Source organism: Plodia interpunctella, chromosome Z (genome assembly GCF_027563975.2).
Source record: "Plodia interpunctella isolate USDA-ARS_2022_Savannah chromosome Z, ilPloInte3.2, whole genome shotgun sequence".
In the NCBI taxonomy this organism is placed as follows: domain Eukaryota; kingdom Metazoa; phylum Arthropoda; class Insecta; order Lepidoptera; family Pyralidae; genus Plodia; species Plodia interpunctella.
The window spans coordinates 5,009,478-5,029,801 of record NC_071324.2 but is presented as its reverse complement, the minus strand read 5'-3'; the positions used below and the strand labels follow the sequence as shown (position 1 = coordinate 5,029,801).

Genomic DNA, 20,324 nt, shown 5'->3' with positions numbered 1-20,324 from the left:
AGTGCGGGTTAGTATTTCATTTCTCACCATCGAATCGATTCGAAGTGAGACACAGCGGACCAATGATATACAGTGTAGTTGTTGTATGACATATGACGTATGATTAACTCGCTGTGTCTCATTTCGAATCTATTCGATGGTGAGAAGTGAAAAGTTAGGCCGCACTTCGCCCACTCTCTTTAACATATGTATTAGTTAACTGATTATAATATGTTGGGAAATAAGTGATTTTTAAAGTTATTTTTTAAGTGAGTATATTTAATAATAAAAGTAATCGAGATACCAATACATACCTACATAGATTTGTCTATGTATGTTAGCCTGGTATATAAGGTACCTACATACCAAATTTCAAGCAAATCGGTCCAGTAGATTTCGAGTGACGCGCGTTCAGACAGACATACAGACAGGCAGACAAAAATTTCCAAAACTATATTTTCGTGATCTTTATCAGTAATTATGTATATTCCATGAAGAATTTTAAAAAATCCAATGTACAAATTTGGCCTTTCTTAAATTTAATTATATGTATGTATGATATGATTAATTAACAATGAACTAACTGAGCTAATAAAATACTTATTATGTGACTACACTTCAATTTAAAAAATACTAATTAAAGAATATTAAATTTAAACTCGTAATGGATTCGTAATAATAAGTTGATATTGTTACAAGGCCAATGCTCACCGACCTGCGTAAACTATGCGCATTTAGTGTTTTATATGAAATTTAGCCACAATTGTGTACAATAATGCGCACGCGAATGCGCACCGATCAAAAGTCTAACTATATTTAATATTTATTTTTAGAGGATGATTATTTTTTATAAGCGAAGTCTAACGTTTACGTTACGTGTAGTAACGAATGCGCAAATAAAATTCCGACACGGCTAAATCCTAATATGGCTCACATTTATTTAAATCCTTCGTAATAAGCTCTTTAAATTAACAAAAAAATAAAAAAATATATGAGCTTCACTATAAACACCACACATATAAATCTACACCATTCATAGTGTAAAATAGAAAATAGCATTAAATGTAATTGTTAATTACCTGCAGGCGAAGACAGCGACATGGCTGAGGTTGAAGTTCGCCTGTCTGCTGAGAGCTCTCCGCTGCGCCAGCGCCGCGGCGGCATTCTCAAGGGGGGGCGGCTGTGGAAGTCGCTGGACACTGATAAGGAGACCACCGATCAGGTATGTCATTGCAACGTTGAAAGCGGCTGTCGCAGGGACGCTGTCTTCTCCCTGCTCCGTCTCAATGGTACACAACTGATTTTAATACCAAAAAGTTTATCTAAAAATATCAAACAGAATGCGTCAATATAGAGGAAGAATTTTGAAATGTTTATATCCAGTATTATTCGAATGCTTCGTGTGCATTGGTGGAATGCCACTTCGCTGCCGCCACTCGTTTGTGGTTTGCGCTGAAAATATTTTTGGCAGTCAGTTCTCATACAATATTCGAGGTTTTGCTTCAAATCTATTTCCACTGGAAAAAGCAACAGTTGAGTAACTTACGCAAATAATAAAAGCAAACCTATTGTTTGTATTTAAACATGAGAGTTTTCCTGGTTTTTGCCTTTATTCCTCTAACGCTTTTGAGTGTTTTTAATTGTATTCATAAATACGTTTTCTCTTACTGTCTGAGTGCAGATCCATTTGTCTGTAAAGTCTCTAAGCTAGGGTTCTGTATAAAGAAATAATCATAACGTTTTGGCTAATAGGTTCAATTTATAGCTAAACTAGTTAGTCGACGATGGTATTCAGATACAATAGGTATCTACTAATTAAGTTGTTTAAAAATCGTAACAACTAGTGACGTCTTGAGACCGTGTAACCGCAGAACCGTTTGATAAGCTTCGGAAAGCCAACCAATATCCTGATTTATCATTGTGCGGTGACTGTGTATTAGGTCGATTACCTGTCACCAAACTATCATTGAGTGCATTTACCATCTCTAATGCACAATTTATAGCACTGATAATTTAAGCGATACTTATATCCATTAATAATACAAAACTGTTTCTTTAAAATTGCCAATAATTATAACTTTTGTGGTAGTTGACAAAAATCATAAAGGAAGTAAGTAGGTCTATAGAATTTCTATTATAATAGTAGGCTAGGTAAGTTTGCGACTACTAACGCACTAAAAATCATATGTCCATACAAGATGCAAAGTTTGATTATTATCTATTTAACAGAATAGATTTACAAATATACGCACTTACTTAATATTATGCATGCAAGTTTGTATGTTACACTTTCAACGACACGCTAGATCGATTTTTATAAGATATAGGTATTTAGATGTAGTTAAAAGTAGAAAATAACATTTTCCTCTAAAATTTTCATTCCACCCGAACAAACAAAACATACATACATACATTACAAGTTAAAAAACAAAACGAATAAAATCAAATAGTCATTTTAAAATGTTTGAACATTTTGCCGCTTGTGTTATGACCGAGTCTATCTAGCGGTGTAAAAAGTAAATAGAAAAATGATTCAGCGTTCAACTTTTCTAGTTAAACATGTAAAGTCAATTTAACACTTTTTTTTCGATAAAATTTTATAGTACTACCGCTTGCATTTTCCATTTTCCAGTGTATTGGATAAACATCCAATAAAAATTACATTCGACTGATTCACTTTTAACACAACTCTTGACATGGTGTCTATGTATCTATCAAGTTGACGCCAAGCGCGGAAGAAAATATTTTCCTTTTGCGTGATTTTATTTTCCGTTATCCATTCTAATATTTTTTACTGGAGGGTTTTATTACTGTAAAAGTAGTTAGTAATATTGTAGTTGCTATCAAAGGAGATTGTTTAGGCGATTGGGTAGTGTTGTCTCTATTACTGAATATCAATTCCACTAATAAGCGGGACGAGGTCGTAGAGTTGCAAAACACTCGTAAGGCAATAAGTTGTGATAATGTATCAATAATTTATCTGAAGAAGTACAAATAGATCTGAAGGCAATGGACCTTATTTACACTTTTAAAAATATTTAGGTACTTCCCAAAAATTATCCTTATTTAACCGAAAATAGGGTAGTTGACAAGTTCAGAGATTTGTAAAAAATATGTACAATCGAGGTAAAATAGATATATTTAGGATCATTATGATAATTCATAGACTGTAACAATGCAGCTGGATAATTATTCGAAGATTTAAATTTGATCGGAATGTCCATTTTCAAAAAGTATGACATTATAAAAACAAATGATCATGATAAAAAACTAACAACAAGAAGTCATCACGTACGTAGCTGTTGAAAAAACGGGTCTATCTTCGCGAACATTTTCGCACGTTGTGACGTCACTAATTCGTGTCATGAATGAATGAAATCGCGTTTAGACGAGTAAAAAAATGTGTGATTTTATTTTTGACATATCTTTGAAAGTATTGTCATTATCACAGTGAATTTTTCATTGATATTTCTAATAATATAAGTTCCTTCGAATAGTCATCAAAACAAAAATTTGTCAACTAGCCTATTGATATTGGTAAAAATAACACTGTATTGTTAGTGTTATTTTTAGGCAATGGTTAATTTTTGGATAACTCCTTTCAGCAATCTAGTCCAGATCGTCTGTCCATGTGTGATCCATCCATATGTAATGCATCATATTCAGGGTGATCTTACTTTAGTATTATTTTATCTACATGCTTAGTCGATGGTACTGAACAATTTTTCGGAAGCAACCTTGAAATCGCGAGAAACATTTTGAACATCAGATACATATCACAGATGAATAATTTCACCATTGATTGTATAGAATTTGACTTCTCGAATTCCGTATAATATTTCCTATCCTCTGAAAATGGTTACCACCGTCACCAGAATGATGACCAGCGTTCCAACACCACGGCGAGCGACGAGGACGGATCGGTGACCCCACGCTCAGTCCGGTTCGTGGAGAGGCCGAACGAAGCCGAACAGAAAGGCAAGGAGGATCCTCAGTCGAGCCAGTCTTCCGACGTCGAAACATCCACGCACAAGGAATTCAGCACTTATACTTCACACAGGTAAGATAGTATAAGAGTTCGTAGTTAAAAATAAAATAATAACTTTATTTAGTTAATTAAAGACGATAATTGTATGTCACTTTAATTTTATTTATTTTTGTATAATAAACGGAATTATATGAGGATTATTCATATACTTATGCAGCAAAATTAAAGAACATTTTCTGCAAAAGACTCCAATAAGTAAAATTTGTACACAAGAAAAAATGTACAAGAGTCTTGAAACAAGTACGGATTATCACTCTTCTGATATTTACACGTTTTAATATTTTTTGTTGTGATTAAAATATAACAGGAATGTTTTATCATGGCAAGTGGCCACCAATATCCTATATTGGTCCCGCTATCCAGGGACCATTATAGGATAGGTGGACTTAATCTCCAAGGTTGTAGAGAGATGTAATCACTTTCATAGCTTTAAAAAGAGTAATAACGCAAAAGTTTTTAAATTTTGCTCACCCATCCCAATTAACTGTTGTTAAAATAAAAAAGAATATTATAACTACTTAGATAACTATAATGTGTATGATTGGTAAACTATTTCGATGTAAGCATTACGAAAACAAGCGAAACGCATTCATTATGTTCAAATTGTAAATAGAAATGCCAGTTCACATTTAGAATAATGAATGCTTTGTCAAATTTATATAACTAAAACCGTGCGCTATTTTGTTTATTTCAATTCCGCATGAGGATGTAATAGATAAATATTAGGGTACAAATAGGAAACACTGATTGAGTTAGCCAAAGTAAGTTCAAGACTTGTGTTATGGGAACTAAATCAACGATACACATCTATGTATATTCTTCTTCTATATATAAAAACGAAAAACACTCACTCACGTATCACGAAACCTCGAAAACTACTGAGCTCATGAAGAAAAAATTTAGCAGGAAGGTAGACTGTGATTAGGAGACGTCCGCTAAGAAAGGATATTTAGAAATTCCATCCCTAAGGGGGTGAAATTGGGATTGCCAAAGAAGAAAGTAAACGTTTATTTGCTCAAACATATTATTACATACAGAACAGTACAAATAAAAACAAATGTAATGCATGAGACAAAACGGTCTCCGCTCAGTATATGCCGTGGTCAGGGCGCTGCGCTGGTCTTCCGCGGATGCCATAACTTAATATTAATACTACAGGAAACTTACGAATATTGGTGTATATTGAATTATGTTATATGACATTTGTAATTAGTAAAAAATAATAATGAAAAAATTAGAATTTAAAAATTATTTCCCTATTAGGGTGAAATAGGGGTTGCAAGTTTGTATGAAAGATCGTCATTTTTAAAGTGAGACACATGACATATTTAATTTAAATTTGTAGTTTGTAAAAATAATAATGCATTAATTAGATTTTGAAAATTACATCCCTATAGGGGTAGATAGGGTGAAATAGGGGTTGCAAGTTTGTATGATGCATCGTAATTTTTTAATTGAGTCACATGAAATTTTTGATTGAAATTTGTTTGTCCATGAAATTTTCGGCACGCGTTTTGGGAAGCGGGAGTAGGATACTCGTACGTAGCGGGAAATAGGATAGGGCAGGATTCGGGAAACAACATGGGATAATTTGTAGGAAACGCGGCAGGACAAGTTTCGAAATTAGATAGGTAGGTAGCGGAAATCTTAGCGGAAAACGGGGAATTAAACTAAAGATGACAAAAAATACGTATTTGAATCATTAGTTTTAATTTGTAATTTTACTAGTCTTAAAATACGCGATAAAAGAATAACTGAAATTTGACTTCGATTCCTGAATTTCACGCGTGCGAAGCCGCGGGCATGACCTAGTATATTCTATAACAAATACATATAAGTATATATTAGATAAACATCCAAGACACAGGTCAACCTAGCAACCTAATAAAGATCATTCAGATTATTCATCTTGACCTGACCGGGACGTGTTGTCAGATTGAATTCAAGTCGCCTAAAGGCATCTGACATGACTTTCACATGTATCTACCGCGTCCAGTCCAGCAGCAAGTAATTGCAAACTCTTGATGTTTTCCTTCACCGGGTGTTGGAAGGAGGTAGTCAATGAAGTCAGATAGCAAGTATATACAGACGGACGGTTAACCACTTGACTAACATTGCTTAATAGTGTAAGAACTTAATTATAATTTAATAGATCTACAAATAAGATTGATTACTAGACAAATAAATAATAGGGTGTTTCAGGTGTTAATACACACTTCTTTAGAATCTGTCAATGTTTTTTTTTTATTTATACTTTAATTTAAATTTAAGGTAACTTTAATTTTGTTGTTCTTTATTTATATATATTTTAACTAGTTTACGTTTAGTCATATCAATACAATTTCTTTATAGAAATACAGATTAACTAGAATTAGATTAAGCTATAAATGCTATGAATACCTATCTTCGTAGCAATTCATTGTGATTCCTATATTTATCTGTATTTGAATCATTCCGTAAGGGTTATGGTGGGCTTGCGGTTTAAAAAAAGGTTTTTGGTAATGATTGTGATGTTACATTGCCCTGACGACAGATTGATATTTTTTGTAGACTGGAAACACCGCTAATCCTCACGATCCAAGCCCCAAAGACCAATTCAGCGGTCCAGCAGTTGTTCAACAGCGGACGGCCGCCTCCGCCCGCCATCGAGCCCCAGCTCGTCACGTCAGAAACTTTACGGTACTTAGCAATACAGCCGTTCAACCAGGTGATACTTGCTCATTCGCCGAAGTCAGATACTTACGCTGGTAAGGCTACGTCTTGCGTAGACTAGCAAAATAGGTACATATAGAAGAAATATCTGGCTATGCCGTTCCCGCCTAGCCCTGGCAGTAGAGGCAAACCACAGGAGTGCTGGCTTGATATCGTCAAGAATGATATGGGTGTCAGTCCTGAGGACGAGGGATGCTAATTTATTCCATTAACTTTACGTATTACTTTTGCTATAACGAGGTAACGATGTAATTTTGTATATATAACTATAACATATATTTACTGAAATAGATAAAGCTTACTTATTTTAAACAAATTGCTGTAGCGTACCAACCGGTCAACATTTTTTTTGGCGCGAACCCGATGATTGATTTCCACATTCCATTGTTTGCGATATTGTCATTTTGATAGGTTTAATTTTCAAGTGCAGTTTGAGTGCTTAAAAATATTAAAGCGGATAGCTGACAATTATTTATTTCAACTTTGTATACCTATAACGATAGTCAGACAGTCACGACAAATCTAATCAAGGACTCCGATTTGTGCCAGTTTATCTAGATGGCACAAATCGTGGATTTCTATAAAAATTGACGTACTAACGTTCGATTCGTTTTTGATCACAATTCGCCACACATTTGCAATTAAAATGTTTCGGCATCCTGTACAGCTAAGCTTGTTAATTATAGGTTTCTACTCAAATTAAACTATTAAATTTCTGTTTCCAGAAAACAGAATTTATATTTTCCATAAAATATTTTACAAAGAAATGAAATGGTCAATAAATTATGTAGGTATAGATAGGTCAATAATAATATTTATTTTCAAAAAATCTAAACAGCTATATTTATTTTCATAACATAAAGATCAAAGTATTTTTAGGGAAATTAGACGTATTATCACAGTTTAGGTATAGGTAACTAAAACTTTATTAATTTACAGAGCATGGGATGCGGGCGTGCGGCCCAAGACAGAGGAGGCAGCGGTGAGGCGGGTGGCGGAGCGGAACGCATTGCGGTGCTCGCTTCTGCGGAGCGAGGCTAGAAAAAAGCAGATACCAAAGGTAAATAATTATATGTGTGTATGTTTATTAGTTTTACATGCACTATCTACTGAATGGATTGTTATAAAATTTAGTACGCGGGTAAAATATAACCTGGAAAAACACATACACTATTTCTATCTTGAATTTTTTACTTATTTTATGATTATTTGAAAAAGTTATTGTACGTTGTTTGAAATTTGCCAGTACGTTTATTAAAAATAACTAAAATAAGAATAGGAAACAAATCACTAATTAAGCCTCAAAATGAAAAAAAAAAAACTTATTATTATAAAACCAGTAATCTTAAAAAATTTTTTTTCGCAGTTTCACAGCTATATTTCATTAGTAAAACAACTGTAATCTATTTTTATTGACCTTTGAATTGACATTCAACCCAACGCGATCCAATTAGCGATGCAGTTCCGCCGCTTGGAGCCCACAACTTGACCTCCTTCTTTCCCGCCTTCTGCGCTTTTTCCGGAACTACCCTCATTCGTTAGAGTGAATTTACAAGTTCGTGTGGTTTTTGGATGCTTTTCAGTGTGCCTCAGTTCGAGTTTTCAGTTGCAATGTTTAATGTTTTCTAGCTTTCTTACAACTCTAAGAAAATATATGAACATTATCTTAAAAAAATATTTTATGATATTAAAATGGTCAACCGATATAGAGAATTGAAAAATACGTACCTATTCATAAAATCTATAGCCGTTTCGTTTTCACCAATACATCGAGTTATCAACATGTGAGTGGGCTGACAAACCACAGATTGGTGAGAGTTAACCTCCTAGGTGAGTGGTGCGGCTATGACAGCCCAACAGTGCTGGGTCGATGTTGTCGTTGCGTCATTCGTAGCAACAACTGATAATTACACATAACAAAGACCAGACAAAGGTCAGGAAATGACCGAGAAAGCGCTTAGATTACTTCTAGGGGTCATTATGGTATTGCTGTTAATACAGCCTGTATATTGTCGAGCTATATAGGGACAACACATATCCCTCGCTTGAGTGAATGCATTGTTAGCACCATTGGTCAGTCAGGTATTAATTAGGTATCTATTAAAATATACCTGATCGATTCAGCTTTAACAGGTTCTGAGTACACCTACTTAATCACATTTGTGTAAATTACGTACGTAATTGATCTGATCAACATCCAACAATAGAACGTAACTAAACTGATCCAGTAAATTATTTCATTATTTTTGGTAGGTAACAATTATTAATTGAAAAATAAAGACACATTGGTGATTTCAATAAAATATTCTATCGCTTTCACAAAATGTCTGCAACACACCGGTGATTGGTAGCAGGTAGCCGGTGTCCATGAGAAGCGGTGTTTCCTTTCCATCTGGCGACCTGCATGCTCGTTTGGCCACTATACTAGTTAAAAAATACAAAATTGAAAAGCAATTTCTTTTTTTTTCTCGCTATAGTTGCCTTTTATTTTTTTTTAATCTACTTGTTATTAAATTTACAACTTTTAAAATAAAAATCTATATTTATGTATTCAGCATATCTTTTCATCCCTAACGTTGTTATCTCTATAATAATCTTAAAATGGATCAGATTCAAATTCAAATTGAAGATTCGTCGCCTACAAGTTGCAAAAAATAATTAACACAAAATAATTCGTACAAAAAGGTTTCACCCTATTTTGAAAGGATGGCTTTGTAATACATTTTGAATACATCTGAAACTCACCTCTAGCGTTCTCACGACAGCCATCTGCGTGTAATTCATTGAAAATTAGTTTCTATTGCCGCCTCATAGAGATACATGTAGGTTATACAAATACTCACGGTTCTATGTTCCTTGAGGTTATTGATGTGATGTTGATTGCACTCAAATCTTGACGTCAATAAGCGCGACCGTTTCAATAGATAATCCTACTGAGGAGTATTACTAGTAGATCTACTGGGAATTATGTTTACAAATGCTTATGATGATGATGTCCGACTTGTATCCGACCAATTTCAGTCACGGCGATAACTTGACGAGATCGATTTTGAACTTACTGGTATGCTGCTGGCATGTGGCTGTTAGTAAAACTGGGATTCAACAATTACAATGGGAATGATTTACGTTTATTTGTAGCTTAGGTCGACCAAACCGAAAGGATGTAGTCAGAGATTTATAGCCATTAATTATTCAGTTATGATACCATTACATCCACACGTATCTAGTAGATACTACGTATTTTGTTTTCAACCATTTTGTATAACTACGTCTATTTATGTATTACTACGATTTCCTCCGGCGGTAACTGAATATGTTTTCCTCTTGAGTAGACACCACACTGAGGTCTGAACCTGCAAATAATTGTCATTCAACATATCAATAAGCTTTAATCGATTGTTTAGTTTAATATCCCGATAAATATTTAGGCAGAAACAACATCCTTGGCCGAACGCATCCGTCTACTCACGTGTGACGTGGAAGATGAGCCAGAGGAGCACAGGTCGTCGCCCTCTGGGGTTCTGGACAAATTCTCCAACAGCGATAAGTCCAGCGACAAGTCCAGTGACAAGTCATACAACAGTGTCGACAAAAACAGTGAGAAGGCTTTCGGGAGTGCATCCTCCAGTTCTTCTTCGTCCACGATTTCAGTCCCAGTACCCACACGCCAACAACCACCAGACTTAGGCGATGTGCATCAGGAACCACAAAAGGTATGTGGTAATATGGTGGTAATTATCAATGAACATATGTTATCATAGAATTAGAACTAGAGTAAAAACATTCTGACACAATCATTTGCTTATTGAAGACACTAACAATGTAGGTATAATTAAATAAACGAGTTTCTAATATTTTATTTACAACATCTGAATATATATTCTCAGAGCGGTTAGAAAGTAGAATTCAATACTTATATACTATAGGGATAACAGAAGCATTAATATTCAATTATGTAATCATGATATCGTTTTAAATGACGAGAATCTATATCTTAGCTCATTAATTTAAATATTTTCATATCGTACTGTACAGCACTTGTTTGATAATTTTGTGTAAAATTGTGTAAGCTTAACTGCAACATATAGACATTATAACCTTATAATATACCTAGTAAATATAAGTATTTATACTACCACTTACGATATCATGTTATAATTTCAGACAATAATTAGATCTAAAACTTGTTTATCAACTATTCACATTTACTAAAACTTGTGGCATTTATAACTCTACCGTGTTGTTCAAACTTTAAACGACGGTGACTTATGAAAGTCCCACGAGAAAACTCAATTCAAGTTTTGTTGTTATTATTGCAATAACAGTCCAACGGAAATGGATACAATAGACGTAAGAACGAATTTAAAACACCTTAATATGCCAATAAATTACCGCGATACACCTGCGCACCCTGCGGCCCTTGGCTCTTAAAGTAGCCTTAAAGCTCCTCGTATATTTCAACACGTTTAACCCGACAGCTGATGGTCGACGATTAGACTACGACGGTGATCTAATTTTCAGGTTTTATATTAGATTGCGCTCTAATAATGTGCACACAGTTGTGTTCTAAACAGTTCTAATACACAACACATATAATAATAGTTAAGTTACTGGTTGCCCTTAGTTACACTTATGTCTCCGAAAAAATATTTTATAGCACTATTTTAGTAGTTACTAACTGTGCGAGTAAGTGTTCCGCAGCTTATGTAGTTATTGTTAGCAGTTTGTTATATATTTAATTAGCTAATCACCCTAAGTTACTTATATATGTCATGACATATATATTATATACTTATTTTGTTCAAATGTTTTATGTCAAGTGAAGAAAATCAGTAGTACATTTATGTATACTCTCAACGCAACTTTTCTTATATCACCGATTCTTTTACACAATCAGATACAGAATTTGAGTTGTGAAAGTGTTAATCATAACAAAAATACGCCATGGTGGCGCCACGTGACAAAAAGTCGCATCCATAGCGTAGTGGAGGCGTTTCATACGCTTGTTCACAAGCAGCAATTAGGTTGTGGTATTTTTGCCTGCCTAAAAATGCCTAATGGTGTATGGGACTTGGCCGACACTGAAAAATCTGGTGCGTCTACATACCAATAACGCATTTTTTTATTTTTTTATTTACACCTTTAGCCAAAATCAGAGCCACGAAGGCAGTTCCTGTCGACCCTGGCGCCGTTGACGGCTTGTGTGGGCAACACTGTGCATCATGAGGGCTTCTACTATGTTCCTCCTGGAGACCGGACCTCGGCCGCGGTGGCCACCACCATCGACCTCCAAGAACACAATGATGCCCCGGCGCCTGATGTGCTGGCCGGGACTCCAGGTACTGTAAATTAGTCTAATAATCCGATATTTCTCTAAGTTTGGAATTCACTGCCCACGTTGAATTTTCCCGAATCCCACAATATAAACATACTTATAATCCCATTGTCAGAAAGTCTTTTGAGTCTAGAGTTACCTGGTTTGCATACAACTTTCTGTCTTCTTCTTGAGCTTTACTTGCTTTTCTTTTGATCCTATATTGATATTTTCACAACAATTTAACCTGTCATTTACTCTCACAACTCGTGGGAAATTTACCTTTATTATTATTAGGTATTAGATTTACCATTTCGGATTACAACTGTATGGAAATTTTACTATCTGTTCCTATCTAAAAATCATTCTTGTTTACAATAAACAAAGACTTATTTTGGTGTTACCTTCTGTGAAAGTGCATTACAACGGCCAACTACTTAAGCTAGCTTGCGAAGTCAGTACTCAAGTTTAATATAAATACTCTCATTTAACTTTACTGAGGATTTTAAAAACTGGATGTAAACTGTGCAAAGTGCACTTAATTTTGTAAAGCAAGTGACAACTGAGAAGTTCATACTTCTTCAGTTCATTATCCTACATTATTCTTGTCAACAAAAGCTGCAAGATCCTTGTTACGGAAAACAATGAAACATTTTTAGATTACTTTGATAGGTGTTTATGATAATAGAAGTGTCTAAATAATATTCATGTTGATGGACTATCGAAAAAAAGCAATATTATTAAATAATTAGATGATTCGTAATATGTAATTAATGAACATGCAGCGTTACACTTATCGGAGTTTCCATTCCACCAAGCGTGTAAGTAGCGTTGATTGACAGTTAGCGAGCGCCTCTTTGACGGCTTATCTGCATGATATTCCAGGACGTGTTTGTCGGCTGCCTAGTGGAATATTATCCTCAAATTAAGCGCTAATTGATGAAAGCTTTGGTAAAATATATCATAATTATTCCTGGCTTATTTATTTGTGAAATATTGGCCGAAAAACTACGTATAGAGTGAAATATTGTTAATTCGTTCAAATGTAGGGTAGAGTTTTATGTCAAGTGATGAAAATTAAACTATAGTACATAATATTGTAACAGCATTTTGAAAGCTGATAATGTCCATTCTTCCCAGGTTTATCGAGTGTTTAACTGAATCATAGTTTTGTAGTCGGTTTTTGTTTCACCTTAGGTGCTGGTGAAGGCGATGACGGGCTGGCGGCGTTCGCTCGAGCCACCGCGCCGCGCACCGAACGGCTCCGACAGCGGTACGGACAGGACTCGCAGCCAGTCAGCAGTGACGACGAGCATGACGATTATGGTACCTGGTCTAATTATCTCCACATTTAGCATAATGGCCATCATATTGGAGAGCTTCACGATGAAAATTTGAAGAGCTTGATGATGAAAATTGTTTTTATTCAAATTTACCTCAGTTTTAGATGTCTATATATTTATATATTTAAAACTATATACTATCGTTGAGTTAGTATCCCATAATACAAATCTCGAACTTATTTTGTTTAGCTTTTTCAGCTGTCTAATTTGTCCATGTATTTTTATTTATGTCTATTATTATAATTTGCCGAATGACTACCCTGCCAATATCTACTTAAACATTAATATGCTGATCTACTTAAAATGCAATAATGCACAATTAAAACCTACGAGAAGAAATGGTTCATAATATATTCATGATACAAATACCGTCGATATGCAAATAAGAAGTGTAATTGCTTCTTGATTTGAGAACTGAAGATGATTGATGATTTTACTGCTCAGGCTTCCACCGGCGGCCAGCGGTGCGCGGCATCGCTGTGAAGCAGCAGTTGGGAGCGTCGGACGAGCTTCTCCAACAGATGCAGAACGAACTACAGCCATCCTCTGCGACCGTGCAGCCCCCGGCACACTCCTGCCAGCGCACCAGCTCCAACTACTCCTGGCCTTACTACTCGGAGGCTAACCTCAATTCCAGGCCTCAAAGTAGAGCCAGCGCTAACTCAAATTGGTAAGTTTATTTCTTACGGAATGACGTATATATAGCGTAGCGCTAGAGCATTGAAGCCGTTATAGAATCAAATTTAATATCTTTGTATCAGTCTAACTTTACTTTTGAATGTATCTAAATGCGATAACAATGCAAAATAAATTTGTACTGAGCTAAACTGATACAGGCCCCTAGTGTTAATAATCAATTTTAAACACTAACGTTTAAACTTTTAGTGGGAAAAGAATTATCTTGCCAAATTCAAATTCAAATTCAAATTCAAATTCAAATTCAAATTCAAATCATTTATTCAGAAATTAGACCTTCACAGGCACTTTTTCTCGTCAATCTTTAAATTTATAGTTATTTCTCACAAGCTAGAAACTACTGGCATTTCGGAACGACCACTGCTGAGAAGAAATGCCGAAAGAAACTCATTTGAACAGTGTTGGTCCCTATCATGCCAGATCGGCTTACCATTATTGTTTCTTACAAAAAAAAATTTTTTTCTTTTCTTTCTAATAATATATAAAAGTACATAATGTACATAGTCAAAAGGTATATCAAAACAGGTTATGATTGTGATCCGAGTGCTGATTATAATATATATATATATATATATATATATATATATATATATATATATATATATCGATGTGAAACACAATTAACTTACATGAAAATATATGAGAAACGAGATGACCAGTTCCCTCTGGCAGCACCCGTTCACGAGTTGACGCATGGGACAGCCATCGCGTAGCTCAACCATAATAGAGGGAACCTCACGACCCGGCCCACGACGCCACCACCAGATTGACCATTTGAGTGAGCATGACACACTCGATTCCCATGACTTCATAATTACAATTCTTATTCGTCGAAATAGAAGTATAATTCAGACACTTGAAGATCACAAATCACGTACATGTTTTACAAATAAAATTTAAATGCCATACGAATTATTATAACAAAATTCAAAATTGTGAATAAAATAATAAAAAACAGTAAAATAAAAATTAGGAGATCATGTGTGGAGTGGCAAAGTTGTCGGGAGGATCCAAGCGTTTTTATCAGTCAAATAGGCGTTAATTGTGTAATACGCTTTATCCATTAAATTTTTCTTAACATAAATTTTAAAATTTTTCATTGGCAGATTAATAGCCTCTGCAGGGAGTTTATTGAATAATTTTACACTTTGACCCACGAAAGACCGCCGAACCTTTTTAAGCCTGAATCTATTCATACAAAGTTTGTGCTTATTTCTAGTGTTTACACTATTTACTTCGTTTAATTTTTTATATAAATGTAAATTTGATTTGACAAAAATAAGCACATCAAAGATATACTGACATACCACAGTGAGGATGTTAATTGATTTGAAGAGTTCTTGAAGAGAATCTCGAGGTTTTAACCCATAAATAAAACGGATAGCTCTTTTCTGTAATACAAAAATTTTTCCTATGTCAGCTGCATTACCCCAAACTAATAGTCCGTAGGACATAATGCTATGAAAGTAGCTGAAATACACAAGTCTAGCTGTATCTATGTTCGTACACTGTCTGATCCTTCTCACTGCAAAAGCTGCCGTACTAAGTTTTTTGGCCGTGATTTCAATATGTTTATCCCACTTTAATTTGTCGTCCACAGTAATGCCCAGGAATTTAGTACTATGTACCCATTCCAGAGCTTTACCATTTACTGTTAAAGGTATAACATTGTGCGAGTTATTTAAGAGAGAAAATTTAATACATTTTGTCTTCTCTGTATTTAGAGCTAAGTTGTTGGTTGTAAACCAGTTAAGCACTACCGACATGCTATTACTTATAAAGTTATAGTTTTCACTTTTTCTATCGACTTTAAATAATAAGGATGTATCGTCTGCAAATAGAACTACTTCGCATAAATGTTGGGCAAGGCATGGGAGGTCGTTAATATAAATCAAAAATAAAAAGGGACCGATAATGGAGCCTTGAGGTACGCCTATGTGAACAGGTGCACTATCGGAAATTGTTTTGTTAATTTCTACTCTCTGTGTTCTATTATCTAGGTAAGACGAAAGAACACTAAGAGCCGCGCCAGTGACACCATAATGTTGAAGTTTATTTTTGAGTATATTATGATCTACACAGTCAAAAGCTTTCGATAAGTCACAGAAAATACCTACGACATCTTGCTTGGATTCCCAAGCTTCATTAATTATTTCGACTAAAGTGGCTGCTGCATCAGTAGTTGAACGACCTTTGGTGAAACCGTATTGACGATTATGTAAAATTTTATTTATATTAAAATACGACACAAGTTGACTGAAAATAATTTTTTCAAATATTTTACTTAGAGTGGGTAATATAGAAATAGGTCTATAGTTTGTGGGATCATGTTTAACGCCTTGTTTAAATAGAGGAATTACTTTACTTATTTTCATTAAGTCTGGGAACACGCCTTCAGATATACATTTATTGAATATTATGGTTAGGTGAGGAGCAATCAGGTCAATAATGCTGCTCAATACTGAGACGGAAAACCCCCACAGGTCCTCAGTGTTTTTAACATTTAGGGCTTTAAAAGCAGATATAATTTCATCTGGTGTAATATGTCTGAATGTAAAAGTGGACTTAGGGTCCGGAGCATTTCTTTTTAATAGATCATCTGCCGCATAGGAGCAAGAGAAAAGGGATCCTGTGATATTCTTAGAAATGTTGGAAAAGAAATTATTAAATTCGTTGGAAACTTCGTCATCTGCACTTATGGTTTTACCGTCAAGTTTTAATACAAAATTTACGTCGCGCGTGTTAATTTTACCAGTCTCTTTATTTATGATGGACCAGGCGGTCTTTATCTTATCACTCGAATTTTTTATTTTATTAGTTAAATACAAAGATTTCGCGACAGAACATACTTTTTTAAAAGTTTTAGAATAGCGTTTAACATATGTTATGAATTCCGCATTAAGATTGTACTGTTTTTGGCCATAAAGTTCATAAAGTCTGTTTCTACTAATATAGATACCGTTTGAGGCCCAATCACAAAAGTTAAGTTTATCTTTCTTGATGAAAGTTTTGATAGGAAAAGATTTTTTGAATTCTTTTTCTACTATATTGAACACCTCATTGTATTGGTCATTCGGGTTTTTTGTGAGGTCTACATCTGGCAATTTGTTATCAACGGATTCGCGAAAACGCATTTTACGTTGCTTAGTTAGAGGCCTACAAGTTACAGGAGCGGTGCTTAGGCCAATAACTTTTGTCATGTAAGAATGGGAAAGAAACTTGATAAAACGAGTGATAAAATGCAAGTAGTTTTATTGAATACTGTGGCTCGTCCCGTATACACCTACACCTTCCTCGAGAATAGGTGCTAACCATTGATAAAAGTATTTCAAAATTATCTCCGGTAATTTTTGAGTTTATCGCATTCATACAGATCGCATGGATTTATTACTTTGGGTTAAAACTAAAATATTGATTGATAATGATAAAATACTGAAATATGTTTCATTTCAATAATAATACATTACTTTGAAGAGCTCTGAATTTTGGTTATAGTGAAATGCCAGACAGAATTACTTTATTATGAAGGACTCTTATTTTTTCAAAAATTTATTTTTATGTAACATCTAATATACGTAAAAAAAGTGAAAAATTACTTGATTCTCTTAAAATAGATCGTAAAATATTTGAATAAAACATGAGTTTTATCTTGTTATTTTCATAGAGCAAAAAAATACGTAGTAAAAACTTTTTGAAATGTCGGAATACAAATGAGATTGGAAATATTCATAGATTTAATAAGTAAGTACTCCGTGAAGTACTTACTTATTAAATTAAAAATTAGTAGATATCAATTCTATGGAAATATTCTTTGCATAGATAATAGAAATATTACTTACCTATGATGGTTTTATTTAATTAGGTGACTGAACATCTAAAAATCAACATCAACATCTAAAAATGCTGATTGTATGAAGTTCATGTCTATGTCATGTCATGTCGCGTCTATGAAATTTTGAATAAGCATTTTAAAGCACCTTGCGTTAATACTGGTGGAATTTCCGATTAGTAAAAAAACCATGGATTTAATAAGTACCTACTTAAGTTAACTTACTAAGTCCATGTCAAAAAGAAATCAATAGGTACTTACTCATATATGATTTCTTGTATGACAAAATACATTTCTAACATACAACTTTAATGAGAACAAAAAAGTAAATTAATTAATGATACTGAAGTGACATTTAATTATTGTTTATTTAATTATGATATTGGTTAATAGATATGATTTAAATATGAGTTTATTTTTTAACCAAGTAACCAATTAGGTAATTTGTGTATATATAGTGCAGTTATCCGGATGTATATAGCTGATCCACCCGTTGGCTTAGAATTGATGCCTTCCGGTCGGGTGGCCACACCAAAGGCTCTGCGGGTGCTTTGCCAGATGCTTTGGTTCGCCTATTATGGGTCCTGTTACATTACGAGTAATTGTAAAATAACCCTGATCAGTATTATTGTATGTATTGATAGAAATATAAAAATTAAGTAACCACTTGTCAAAAAGTGTTGTGGTCCATGGATTTTTAATCTTGTGTAACTATTTGTTAGTATTGGATCGGACTTAGATACAACCAACTGAAAATATCGGCCCAAAGTTGTGAGGGTTTCCGTATACTGAAGATGGCACCCCATGACGATGATAACTATTTGTGACCCATGGTACATATTTGTTTCGTTCTATAAGGGGATTCTAATTTATATAATTACGTAAATAAATAAAATTAATTAATTTATTTATTTTTTATTTAATCATCTGCTCTAAGAGGAAAACACGAATTATTTGTGTTTTATTTTATGCCTCAATGTTAGGAGAGTTTTGGCTTATGATTGACATAAATTTATATGAACAGGTCCAAGTCTTCGGATTACGTGACAGCCCGCCAGTGCAGTAGCACCCCCGTGCCACAGCCACACACTGACGCCTGCTATGCGCACGCGCAGAGCATGGCCACCTACGCACACTACCAGCAAAGGCAGTCGCAAGACAGCATGTATAGGAACTGTTCCCTTTATGCTAATGTTGGGTAAGTAAATATTTTTTTGTACTTATGAAAAGAGCAGTTCTATATTTGCTTTATTTTAATATTTACTAAATATTTTTATTTGTGGTCGCTATGTTTTACTAATATTAATTAATGATTCATATTTATAGGCTATATATATAGCGTTTTAAAGCAAAACATTTAATTGTTTTACATTATTATTTATGTGGCCCTAGTATCTATATCAATATTGCTAATACAAATTGAAAACATGTATAACTGTGATTGGCTTTTTTAATGTGTTTTTAAAATTATTCAGTACTTAATAATAAAACTATGCTATGTATATTTATAATCGACCCGGAAGGAGACATACCGCAAAATCGTATGAAAAGCCATTATTCTCTTGCGAATAATATAAATTATAACCTGGCGGAAAGAAAATGTGAAACTTGCTGTGTACCTACAGTTGTTGTGACAGCGATGAGCATTGTTTTGTAAAAGAAGTATTATTAATGCAGACAGGCAGAAAACATGATTGTTTTTAAAAATATGAAATATTGGGCATTGAGATATTGTAGGCTTGATGTTTTTTTTATTATTCATGTAGGCAGGTGTCGTATAAAGCACCGCCTCGTATAAATTCGAAAGAAATTGCGATTTACAACTCATATTCGCGAGCCAACATGCACCATTGTTACAATAGGTTACTTTCATTTCTCAGTGTAGAATGTAATATTTTCAGACAGACCCTTCACACCGGTGTTGACGCGAAACATTTCTCAGTATTCACATTGTTTAGTACGTTAGTATATTGAGATTGGTTTCAAATTACTTTCTCAGCTTGTTAATTAATATATACGTAATTTTTACGATTATTGATATAATAGTAATAATCTTTTCACAATAAATGAAGTTATCATTACTTTGGCAGATTAAAATACTTATTTAAAATAGTTTGACGCACGAATGCGAAAATGTTAACACAGTTTTACTGCTGCTAATTAAGCCAATTTTTATGAAGGTTCAAGTTTAGGATAAGTTTTTTAAATCAACCCTAAATGGTCTGCGATAGAGTTGATGGAGTTTTAATATGAAAATACTTATGTTTTTTTTCCTTTTCGTAGAGCTGCAGGTGGTGGCTAGAAGTGTATTTGCCTTACAGCTTAAAGATACTTGATTAAACAAGTCTGAGAATATAATACCTTTGAACATTTCTTAGAGAAAATCGTATAAAAAATTCATAT

General features: G+C 34.1%; 1 protein-coding gene across 2 annotated transcripts in view; it reads left to right on the top strand.

The window, feature by feature from the left end:
* Window positions 1–20,324, top strand: part of LOC128683108 (uncharacterized protein) — a 95,359-nt gene that overhangs the window by 63,867 nt on the left and 11,168 nt on the right. For both annotated transcript variants that reach the window (XM_053768366.1, XM_053768365.1), the window contains exons 4-12: window positions 1,065–1,201; window positions 3,855–4,039; window positions 6,578–6,706; window positions 7,679–7,799; window positions 10,168–10,452; window positions 11,886–12,078; window positions 13,251–13,379; window positions 13,841–14,066; window positions 18,946–19,119. In XM_053768366.1, coding sequence (XP_053624341.1) covers window positions 1,065–1,201; window positions 3,855–4,039; window positions 6,578–6,706; window positions 7,679–7,799; window positions 10,168–10,452; window positions 11,886–12,078; window positions 13,251–13,379; window positions 13,841–14,066; window positions 18,946–19,119 — 1,579 coding nt within the window. The remainder of the gene's footprint in view (window positions 1–1,064; window positions 1,202–3,854; window positions 4,040–6,577; window positions 6,707–7,678; window positions 7,800–10,167; window positions 10,453–11,885; window positions 12,079–13,250; window positions 13,380–13,840; window positions 14,067–18,945; window positions 19,120–20,324) is intronic.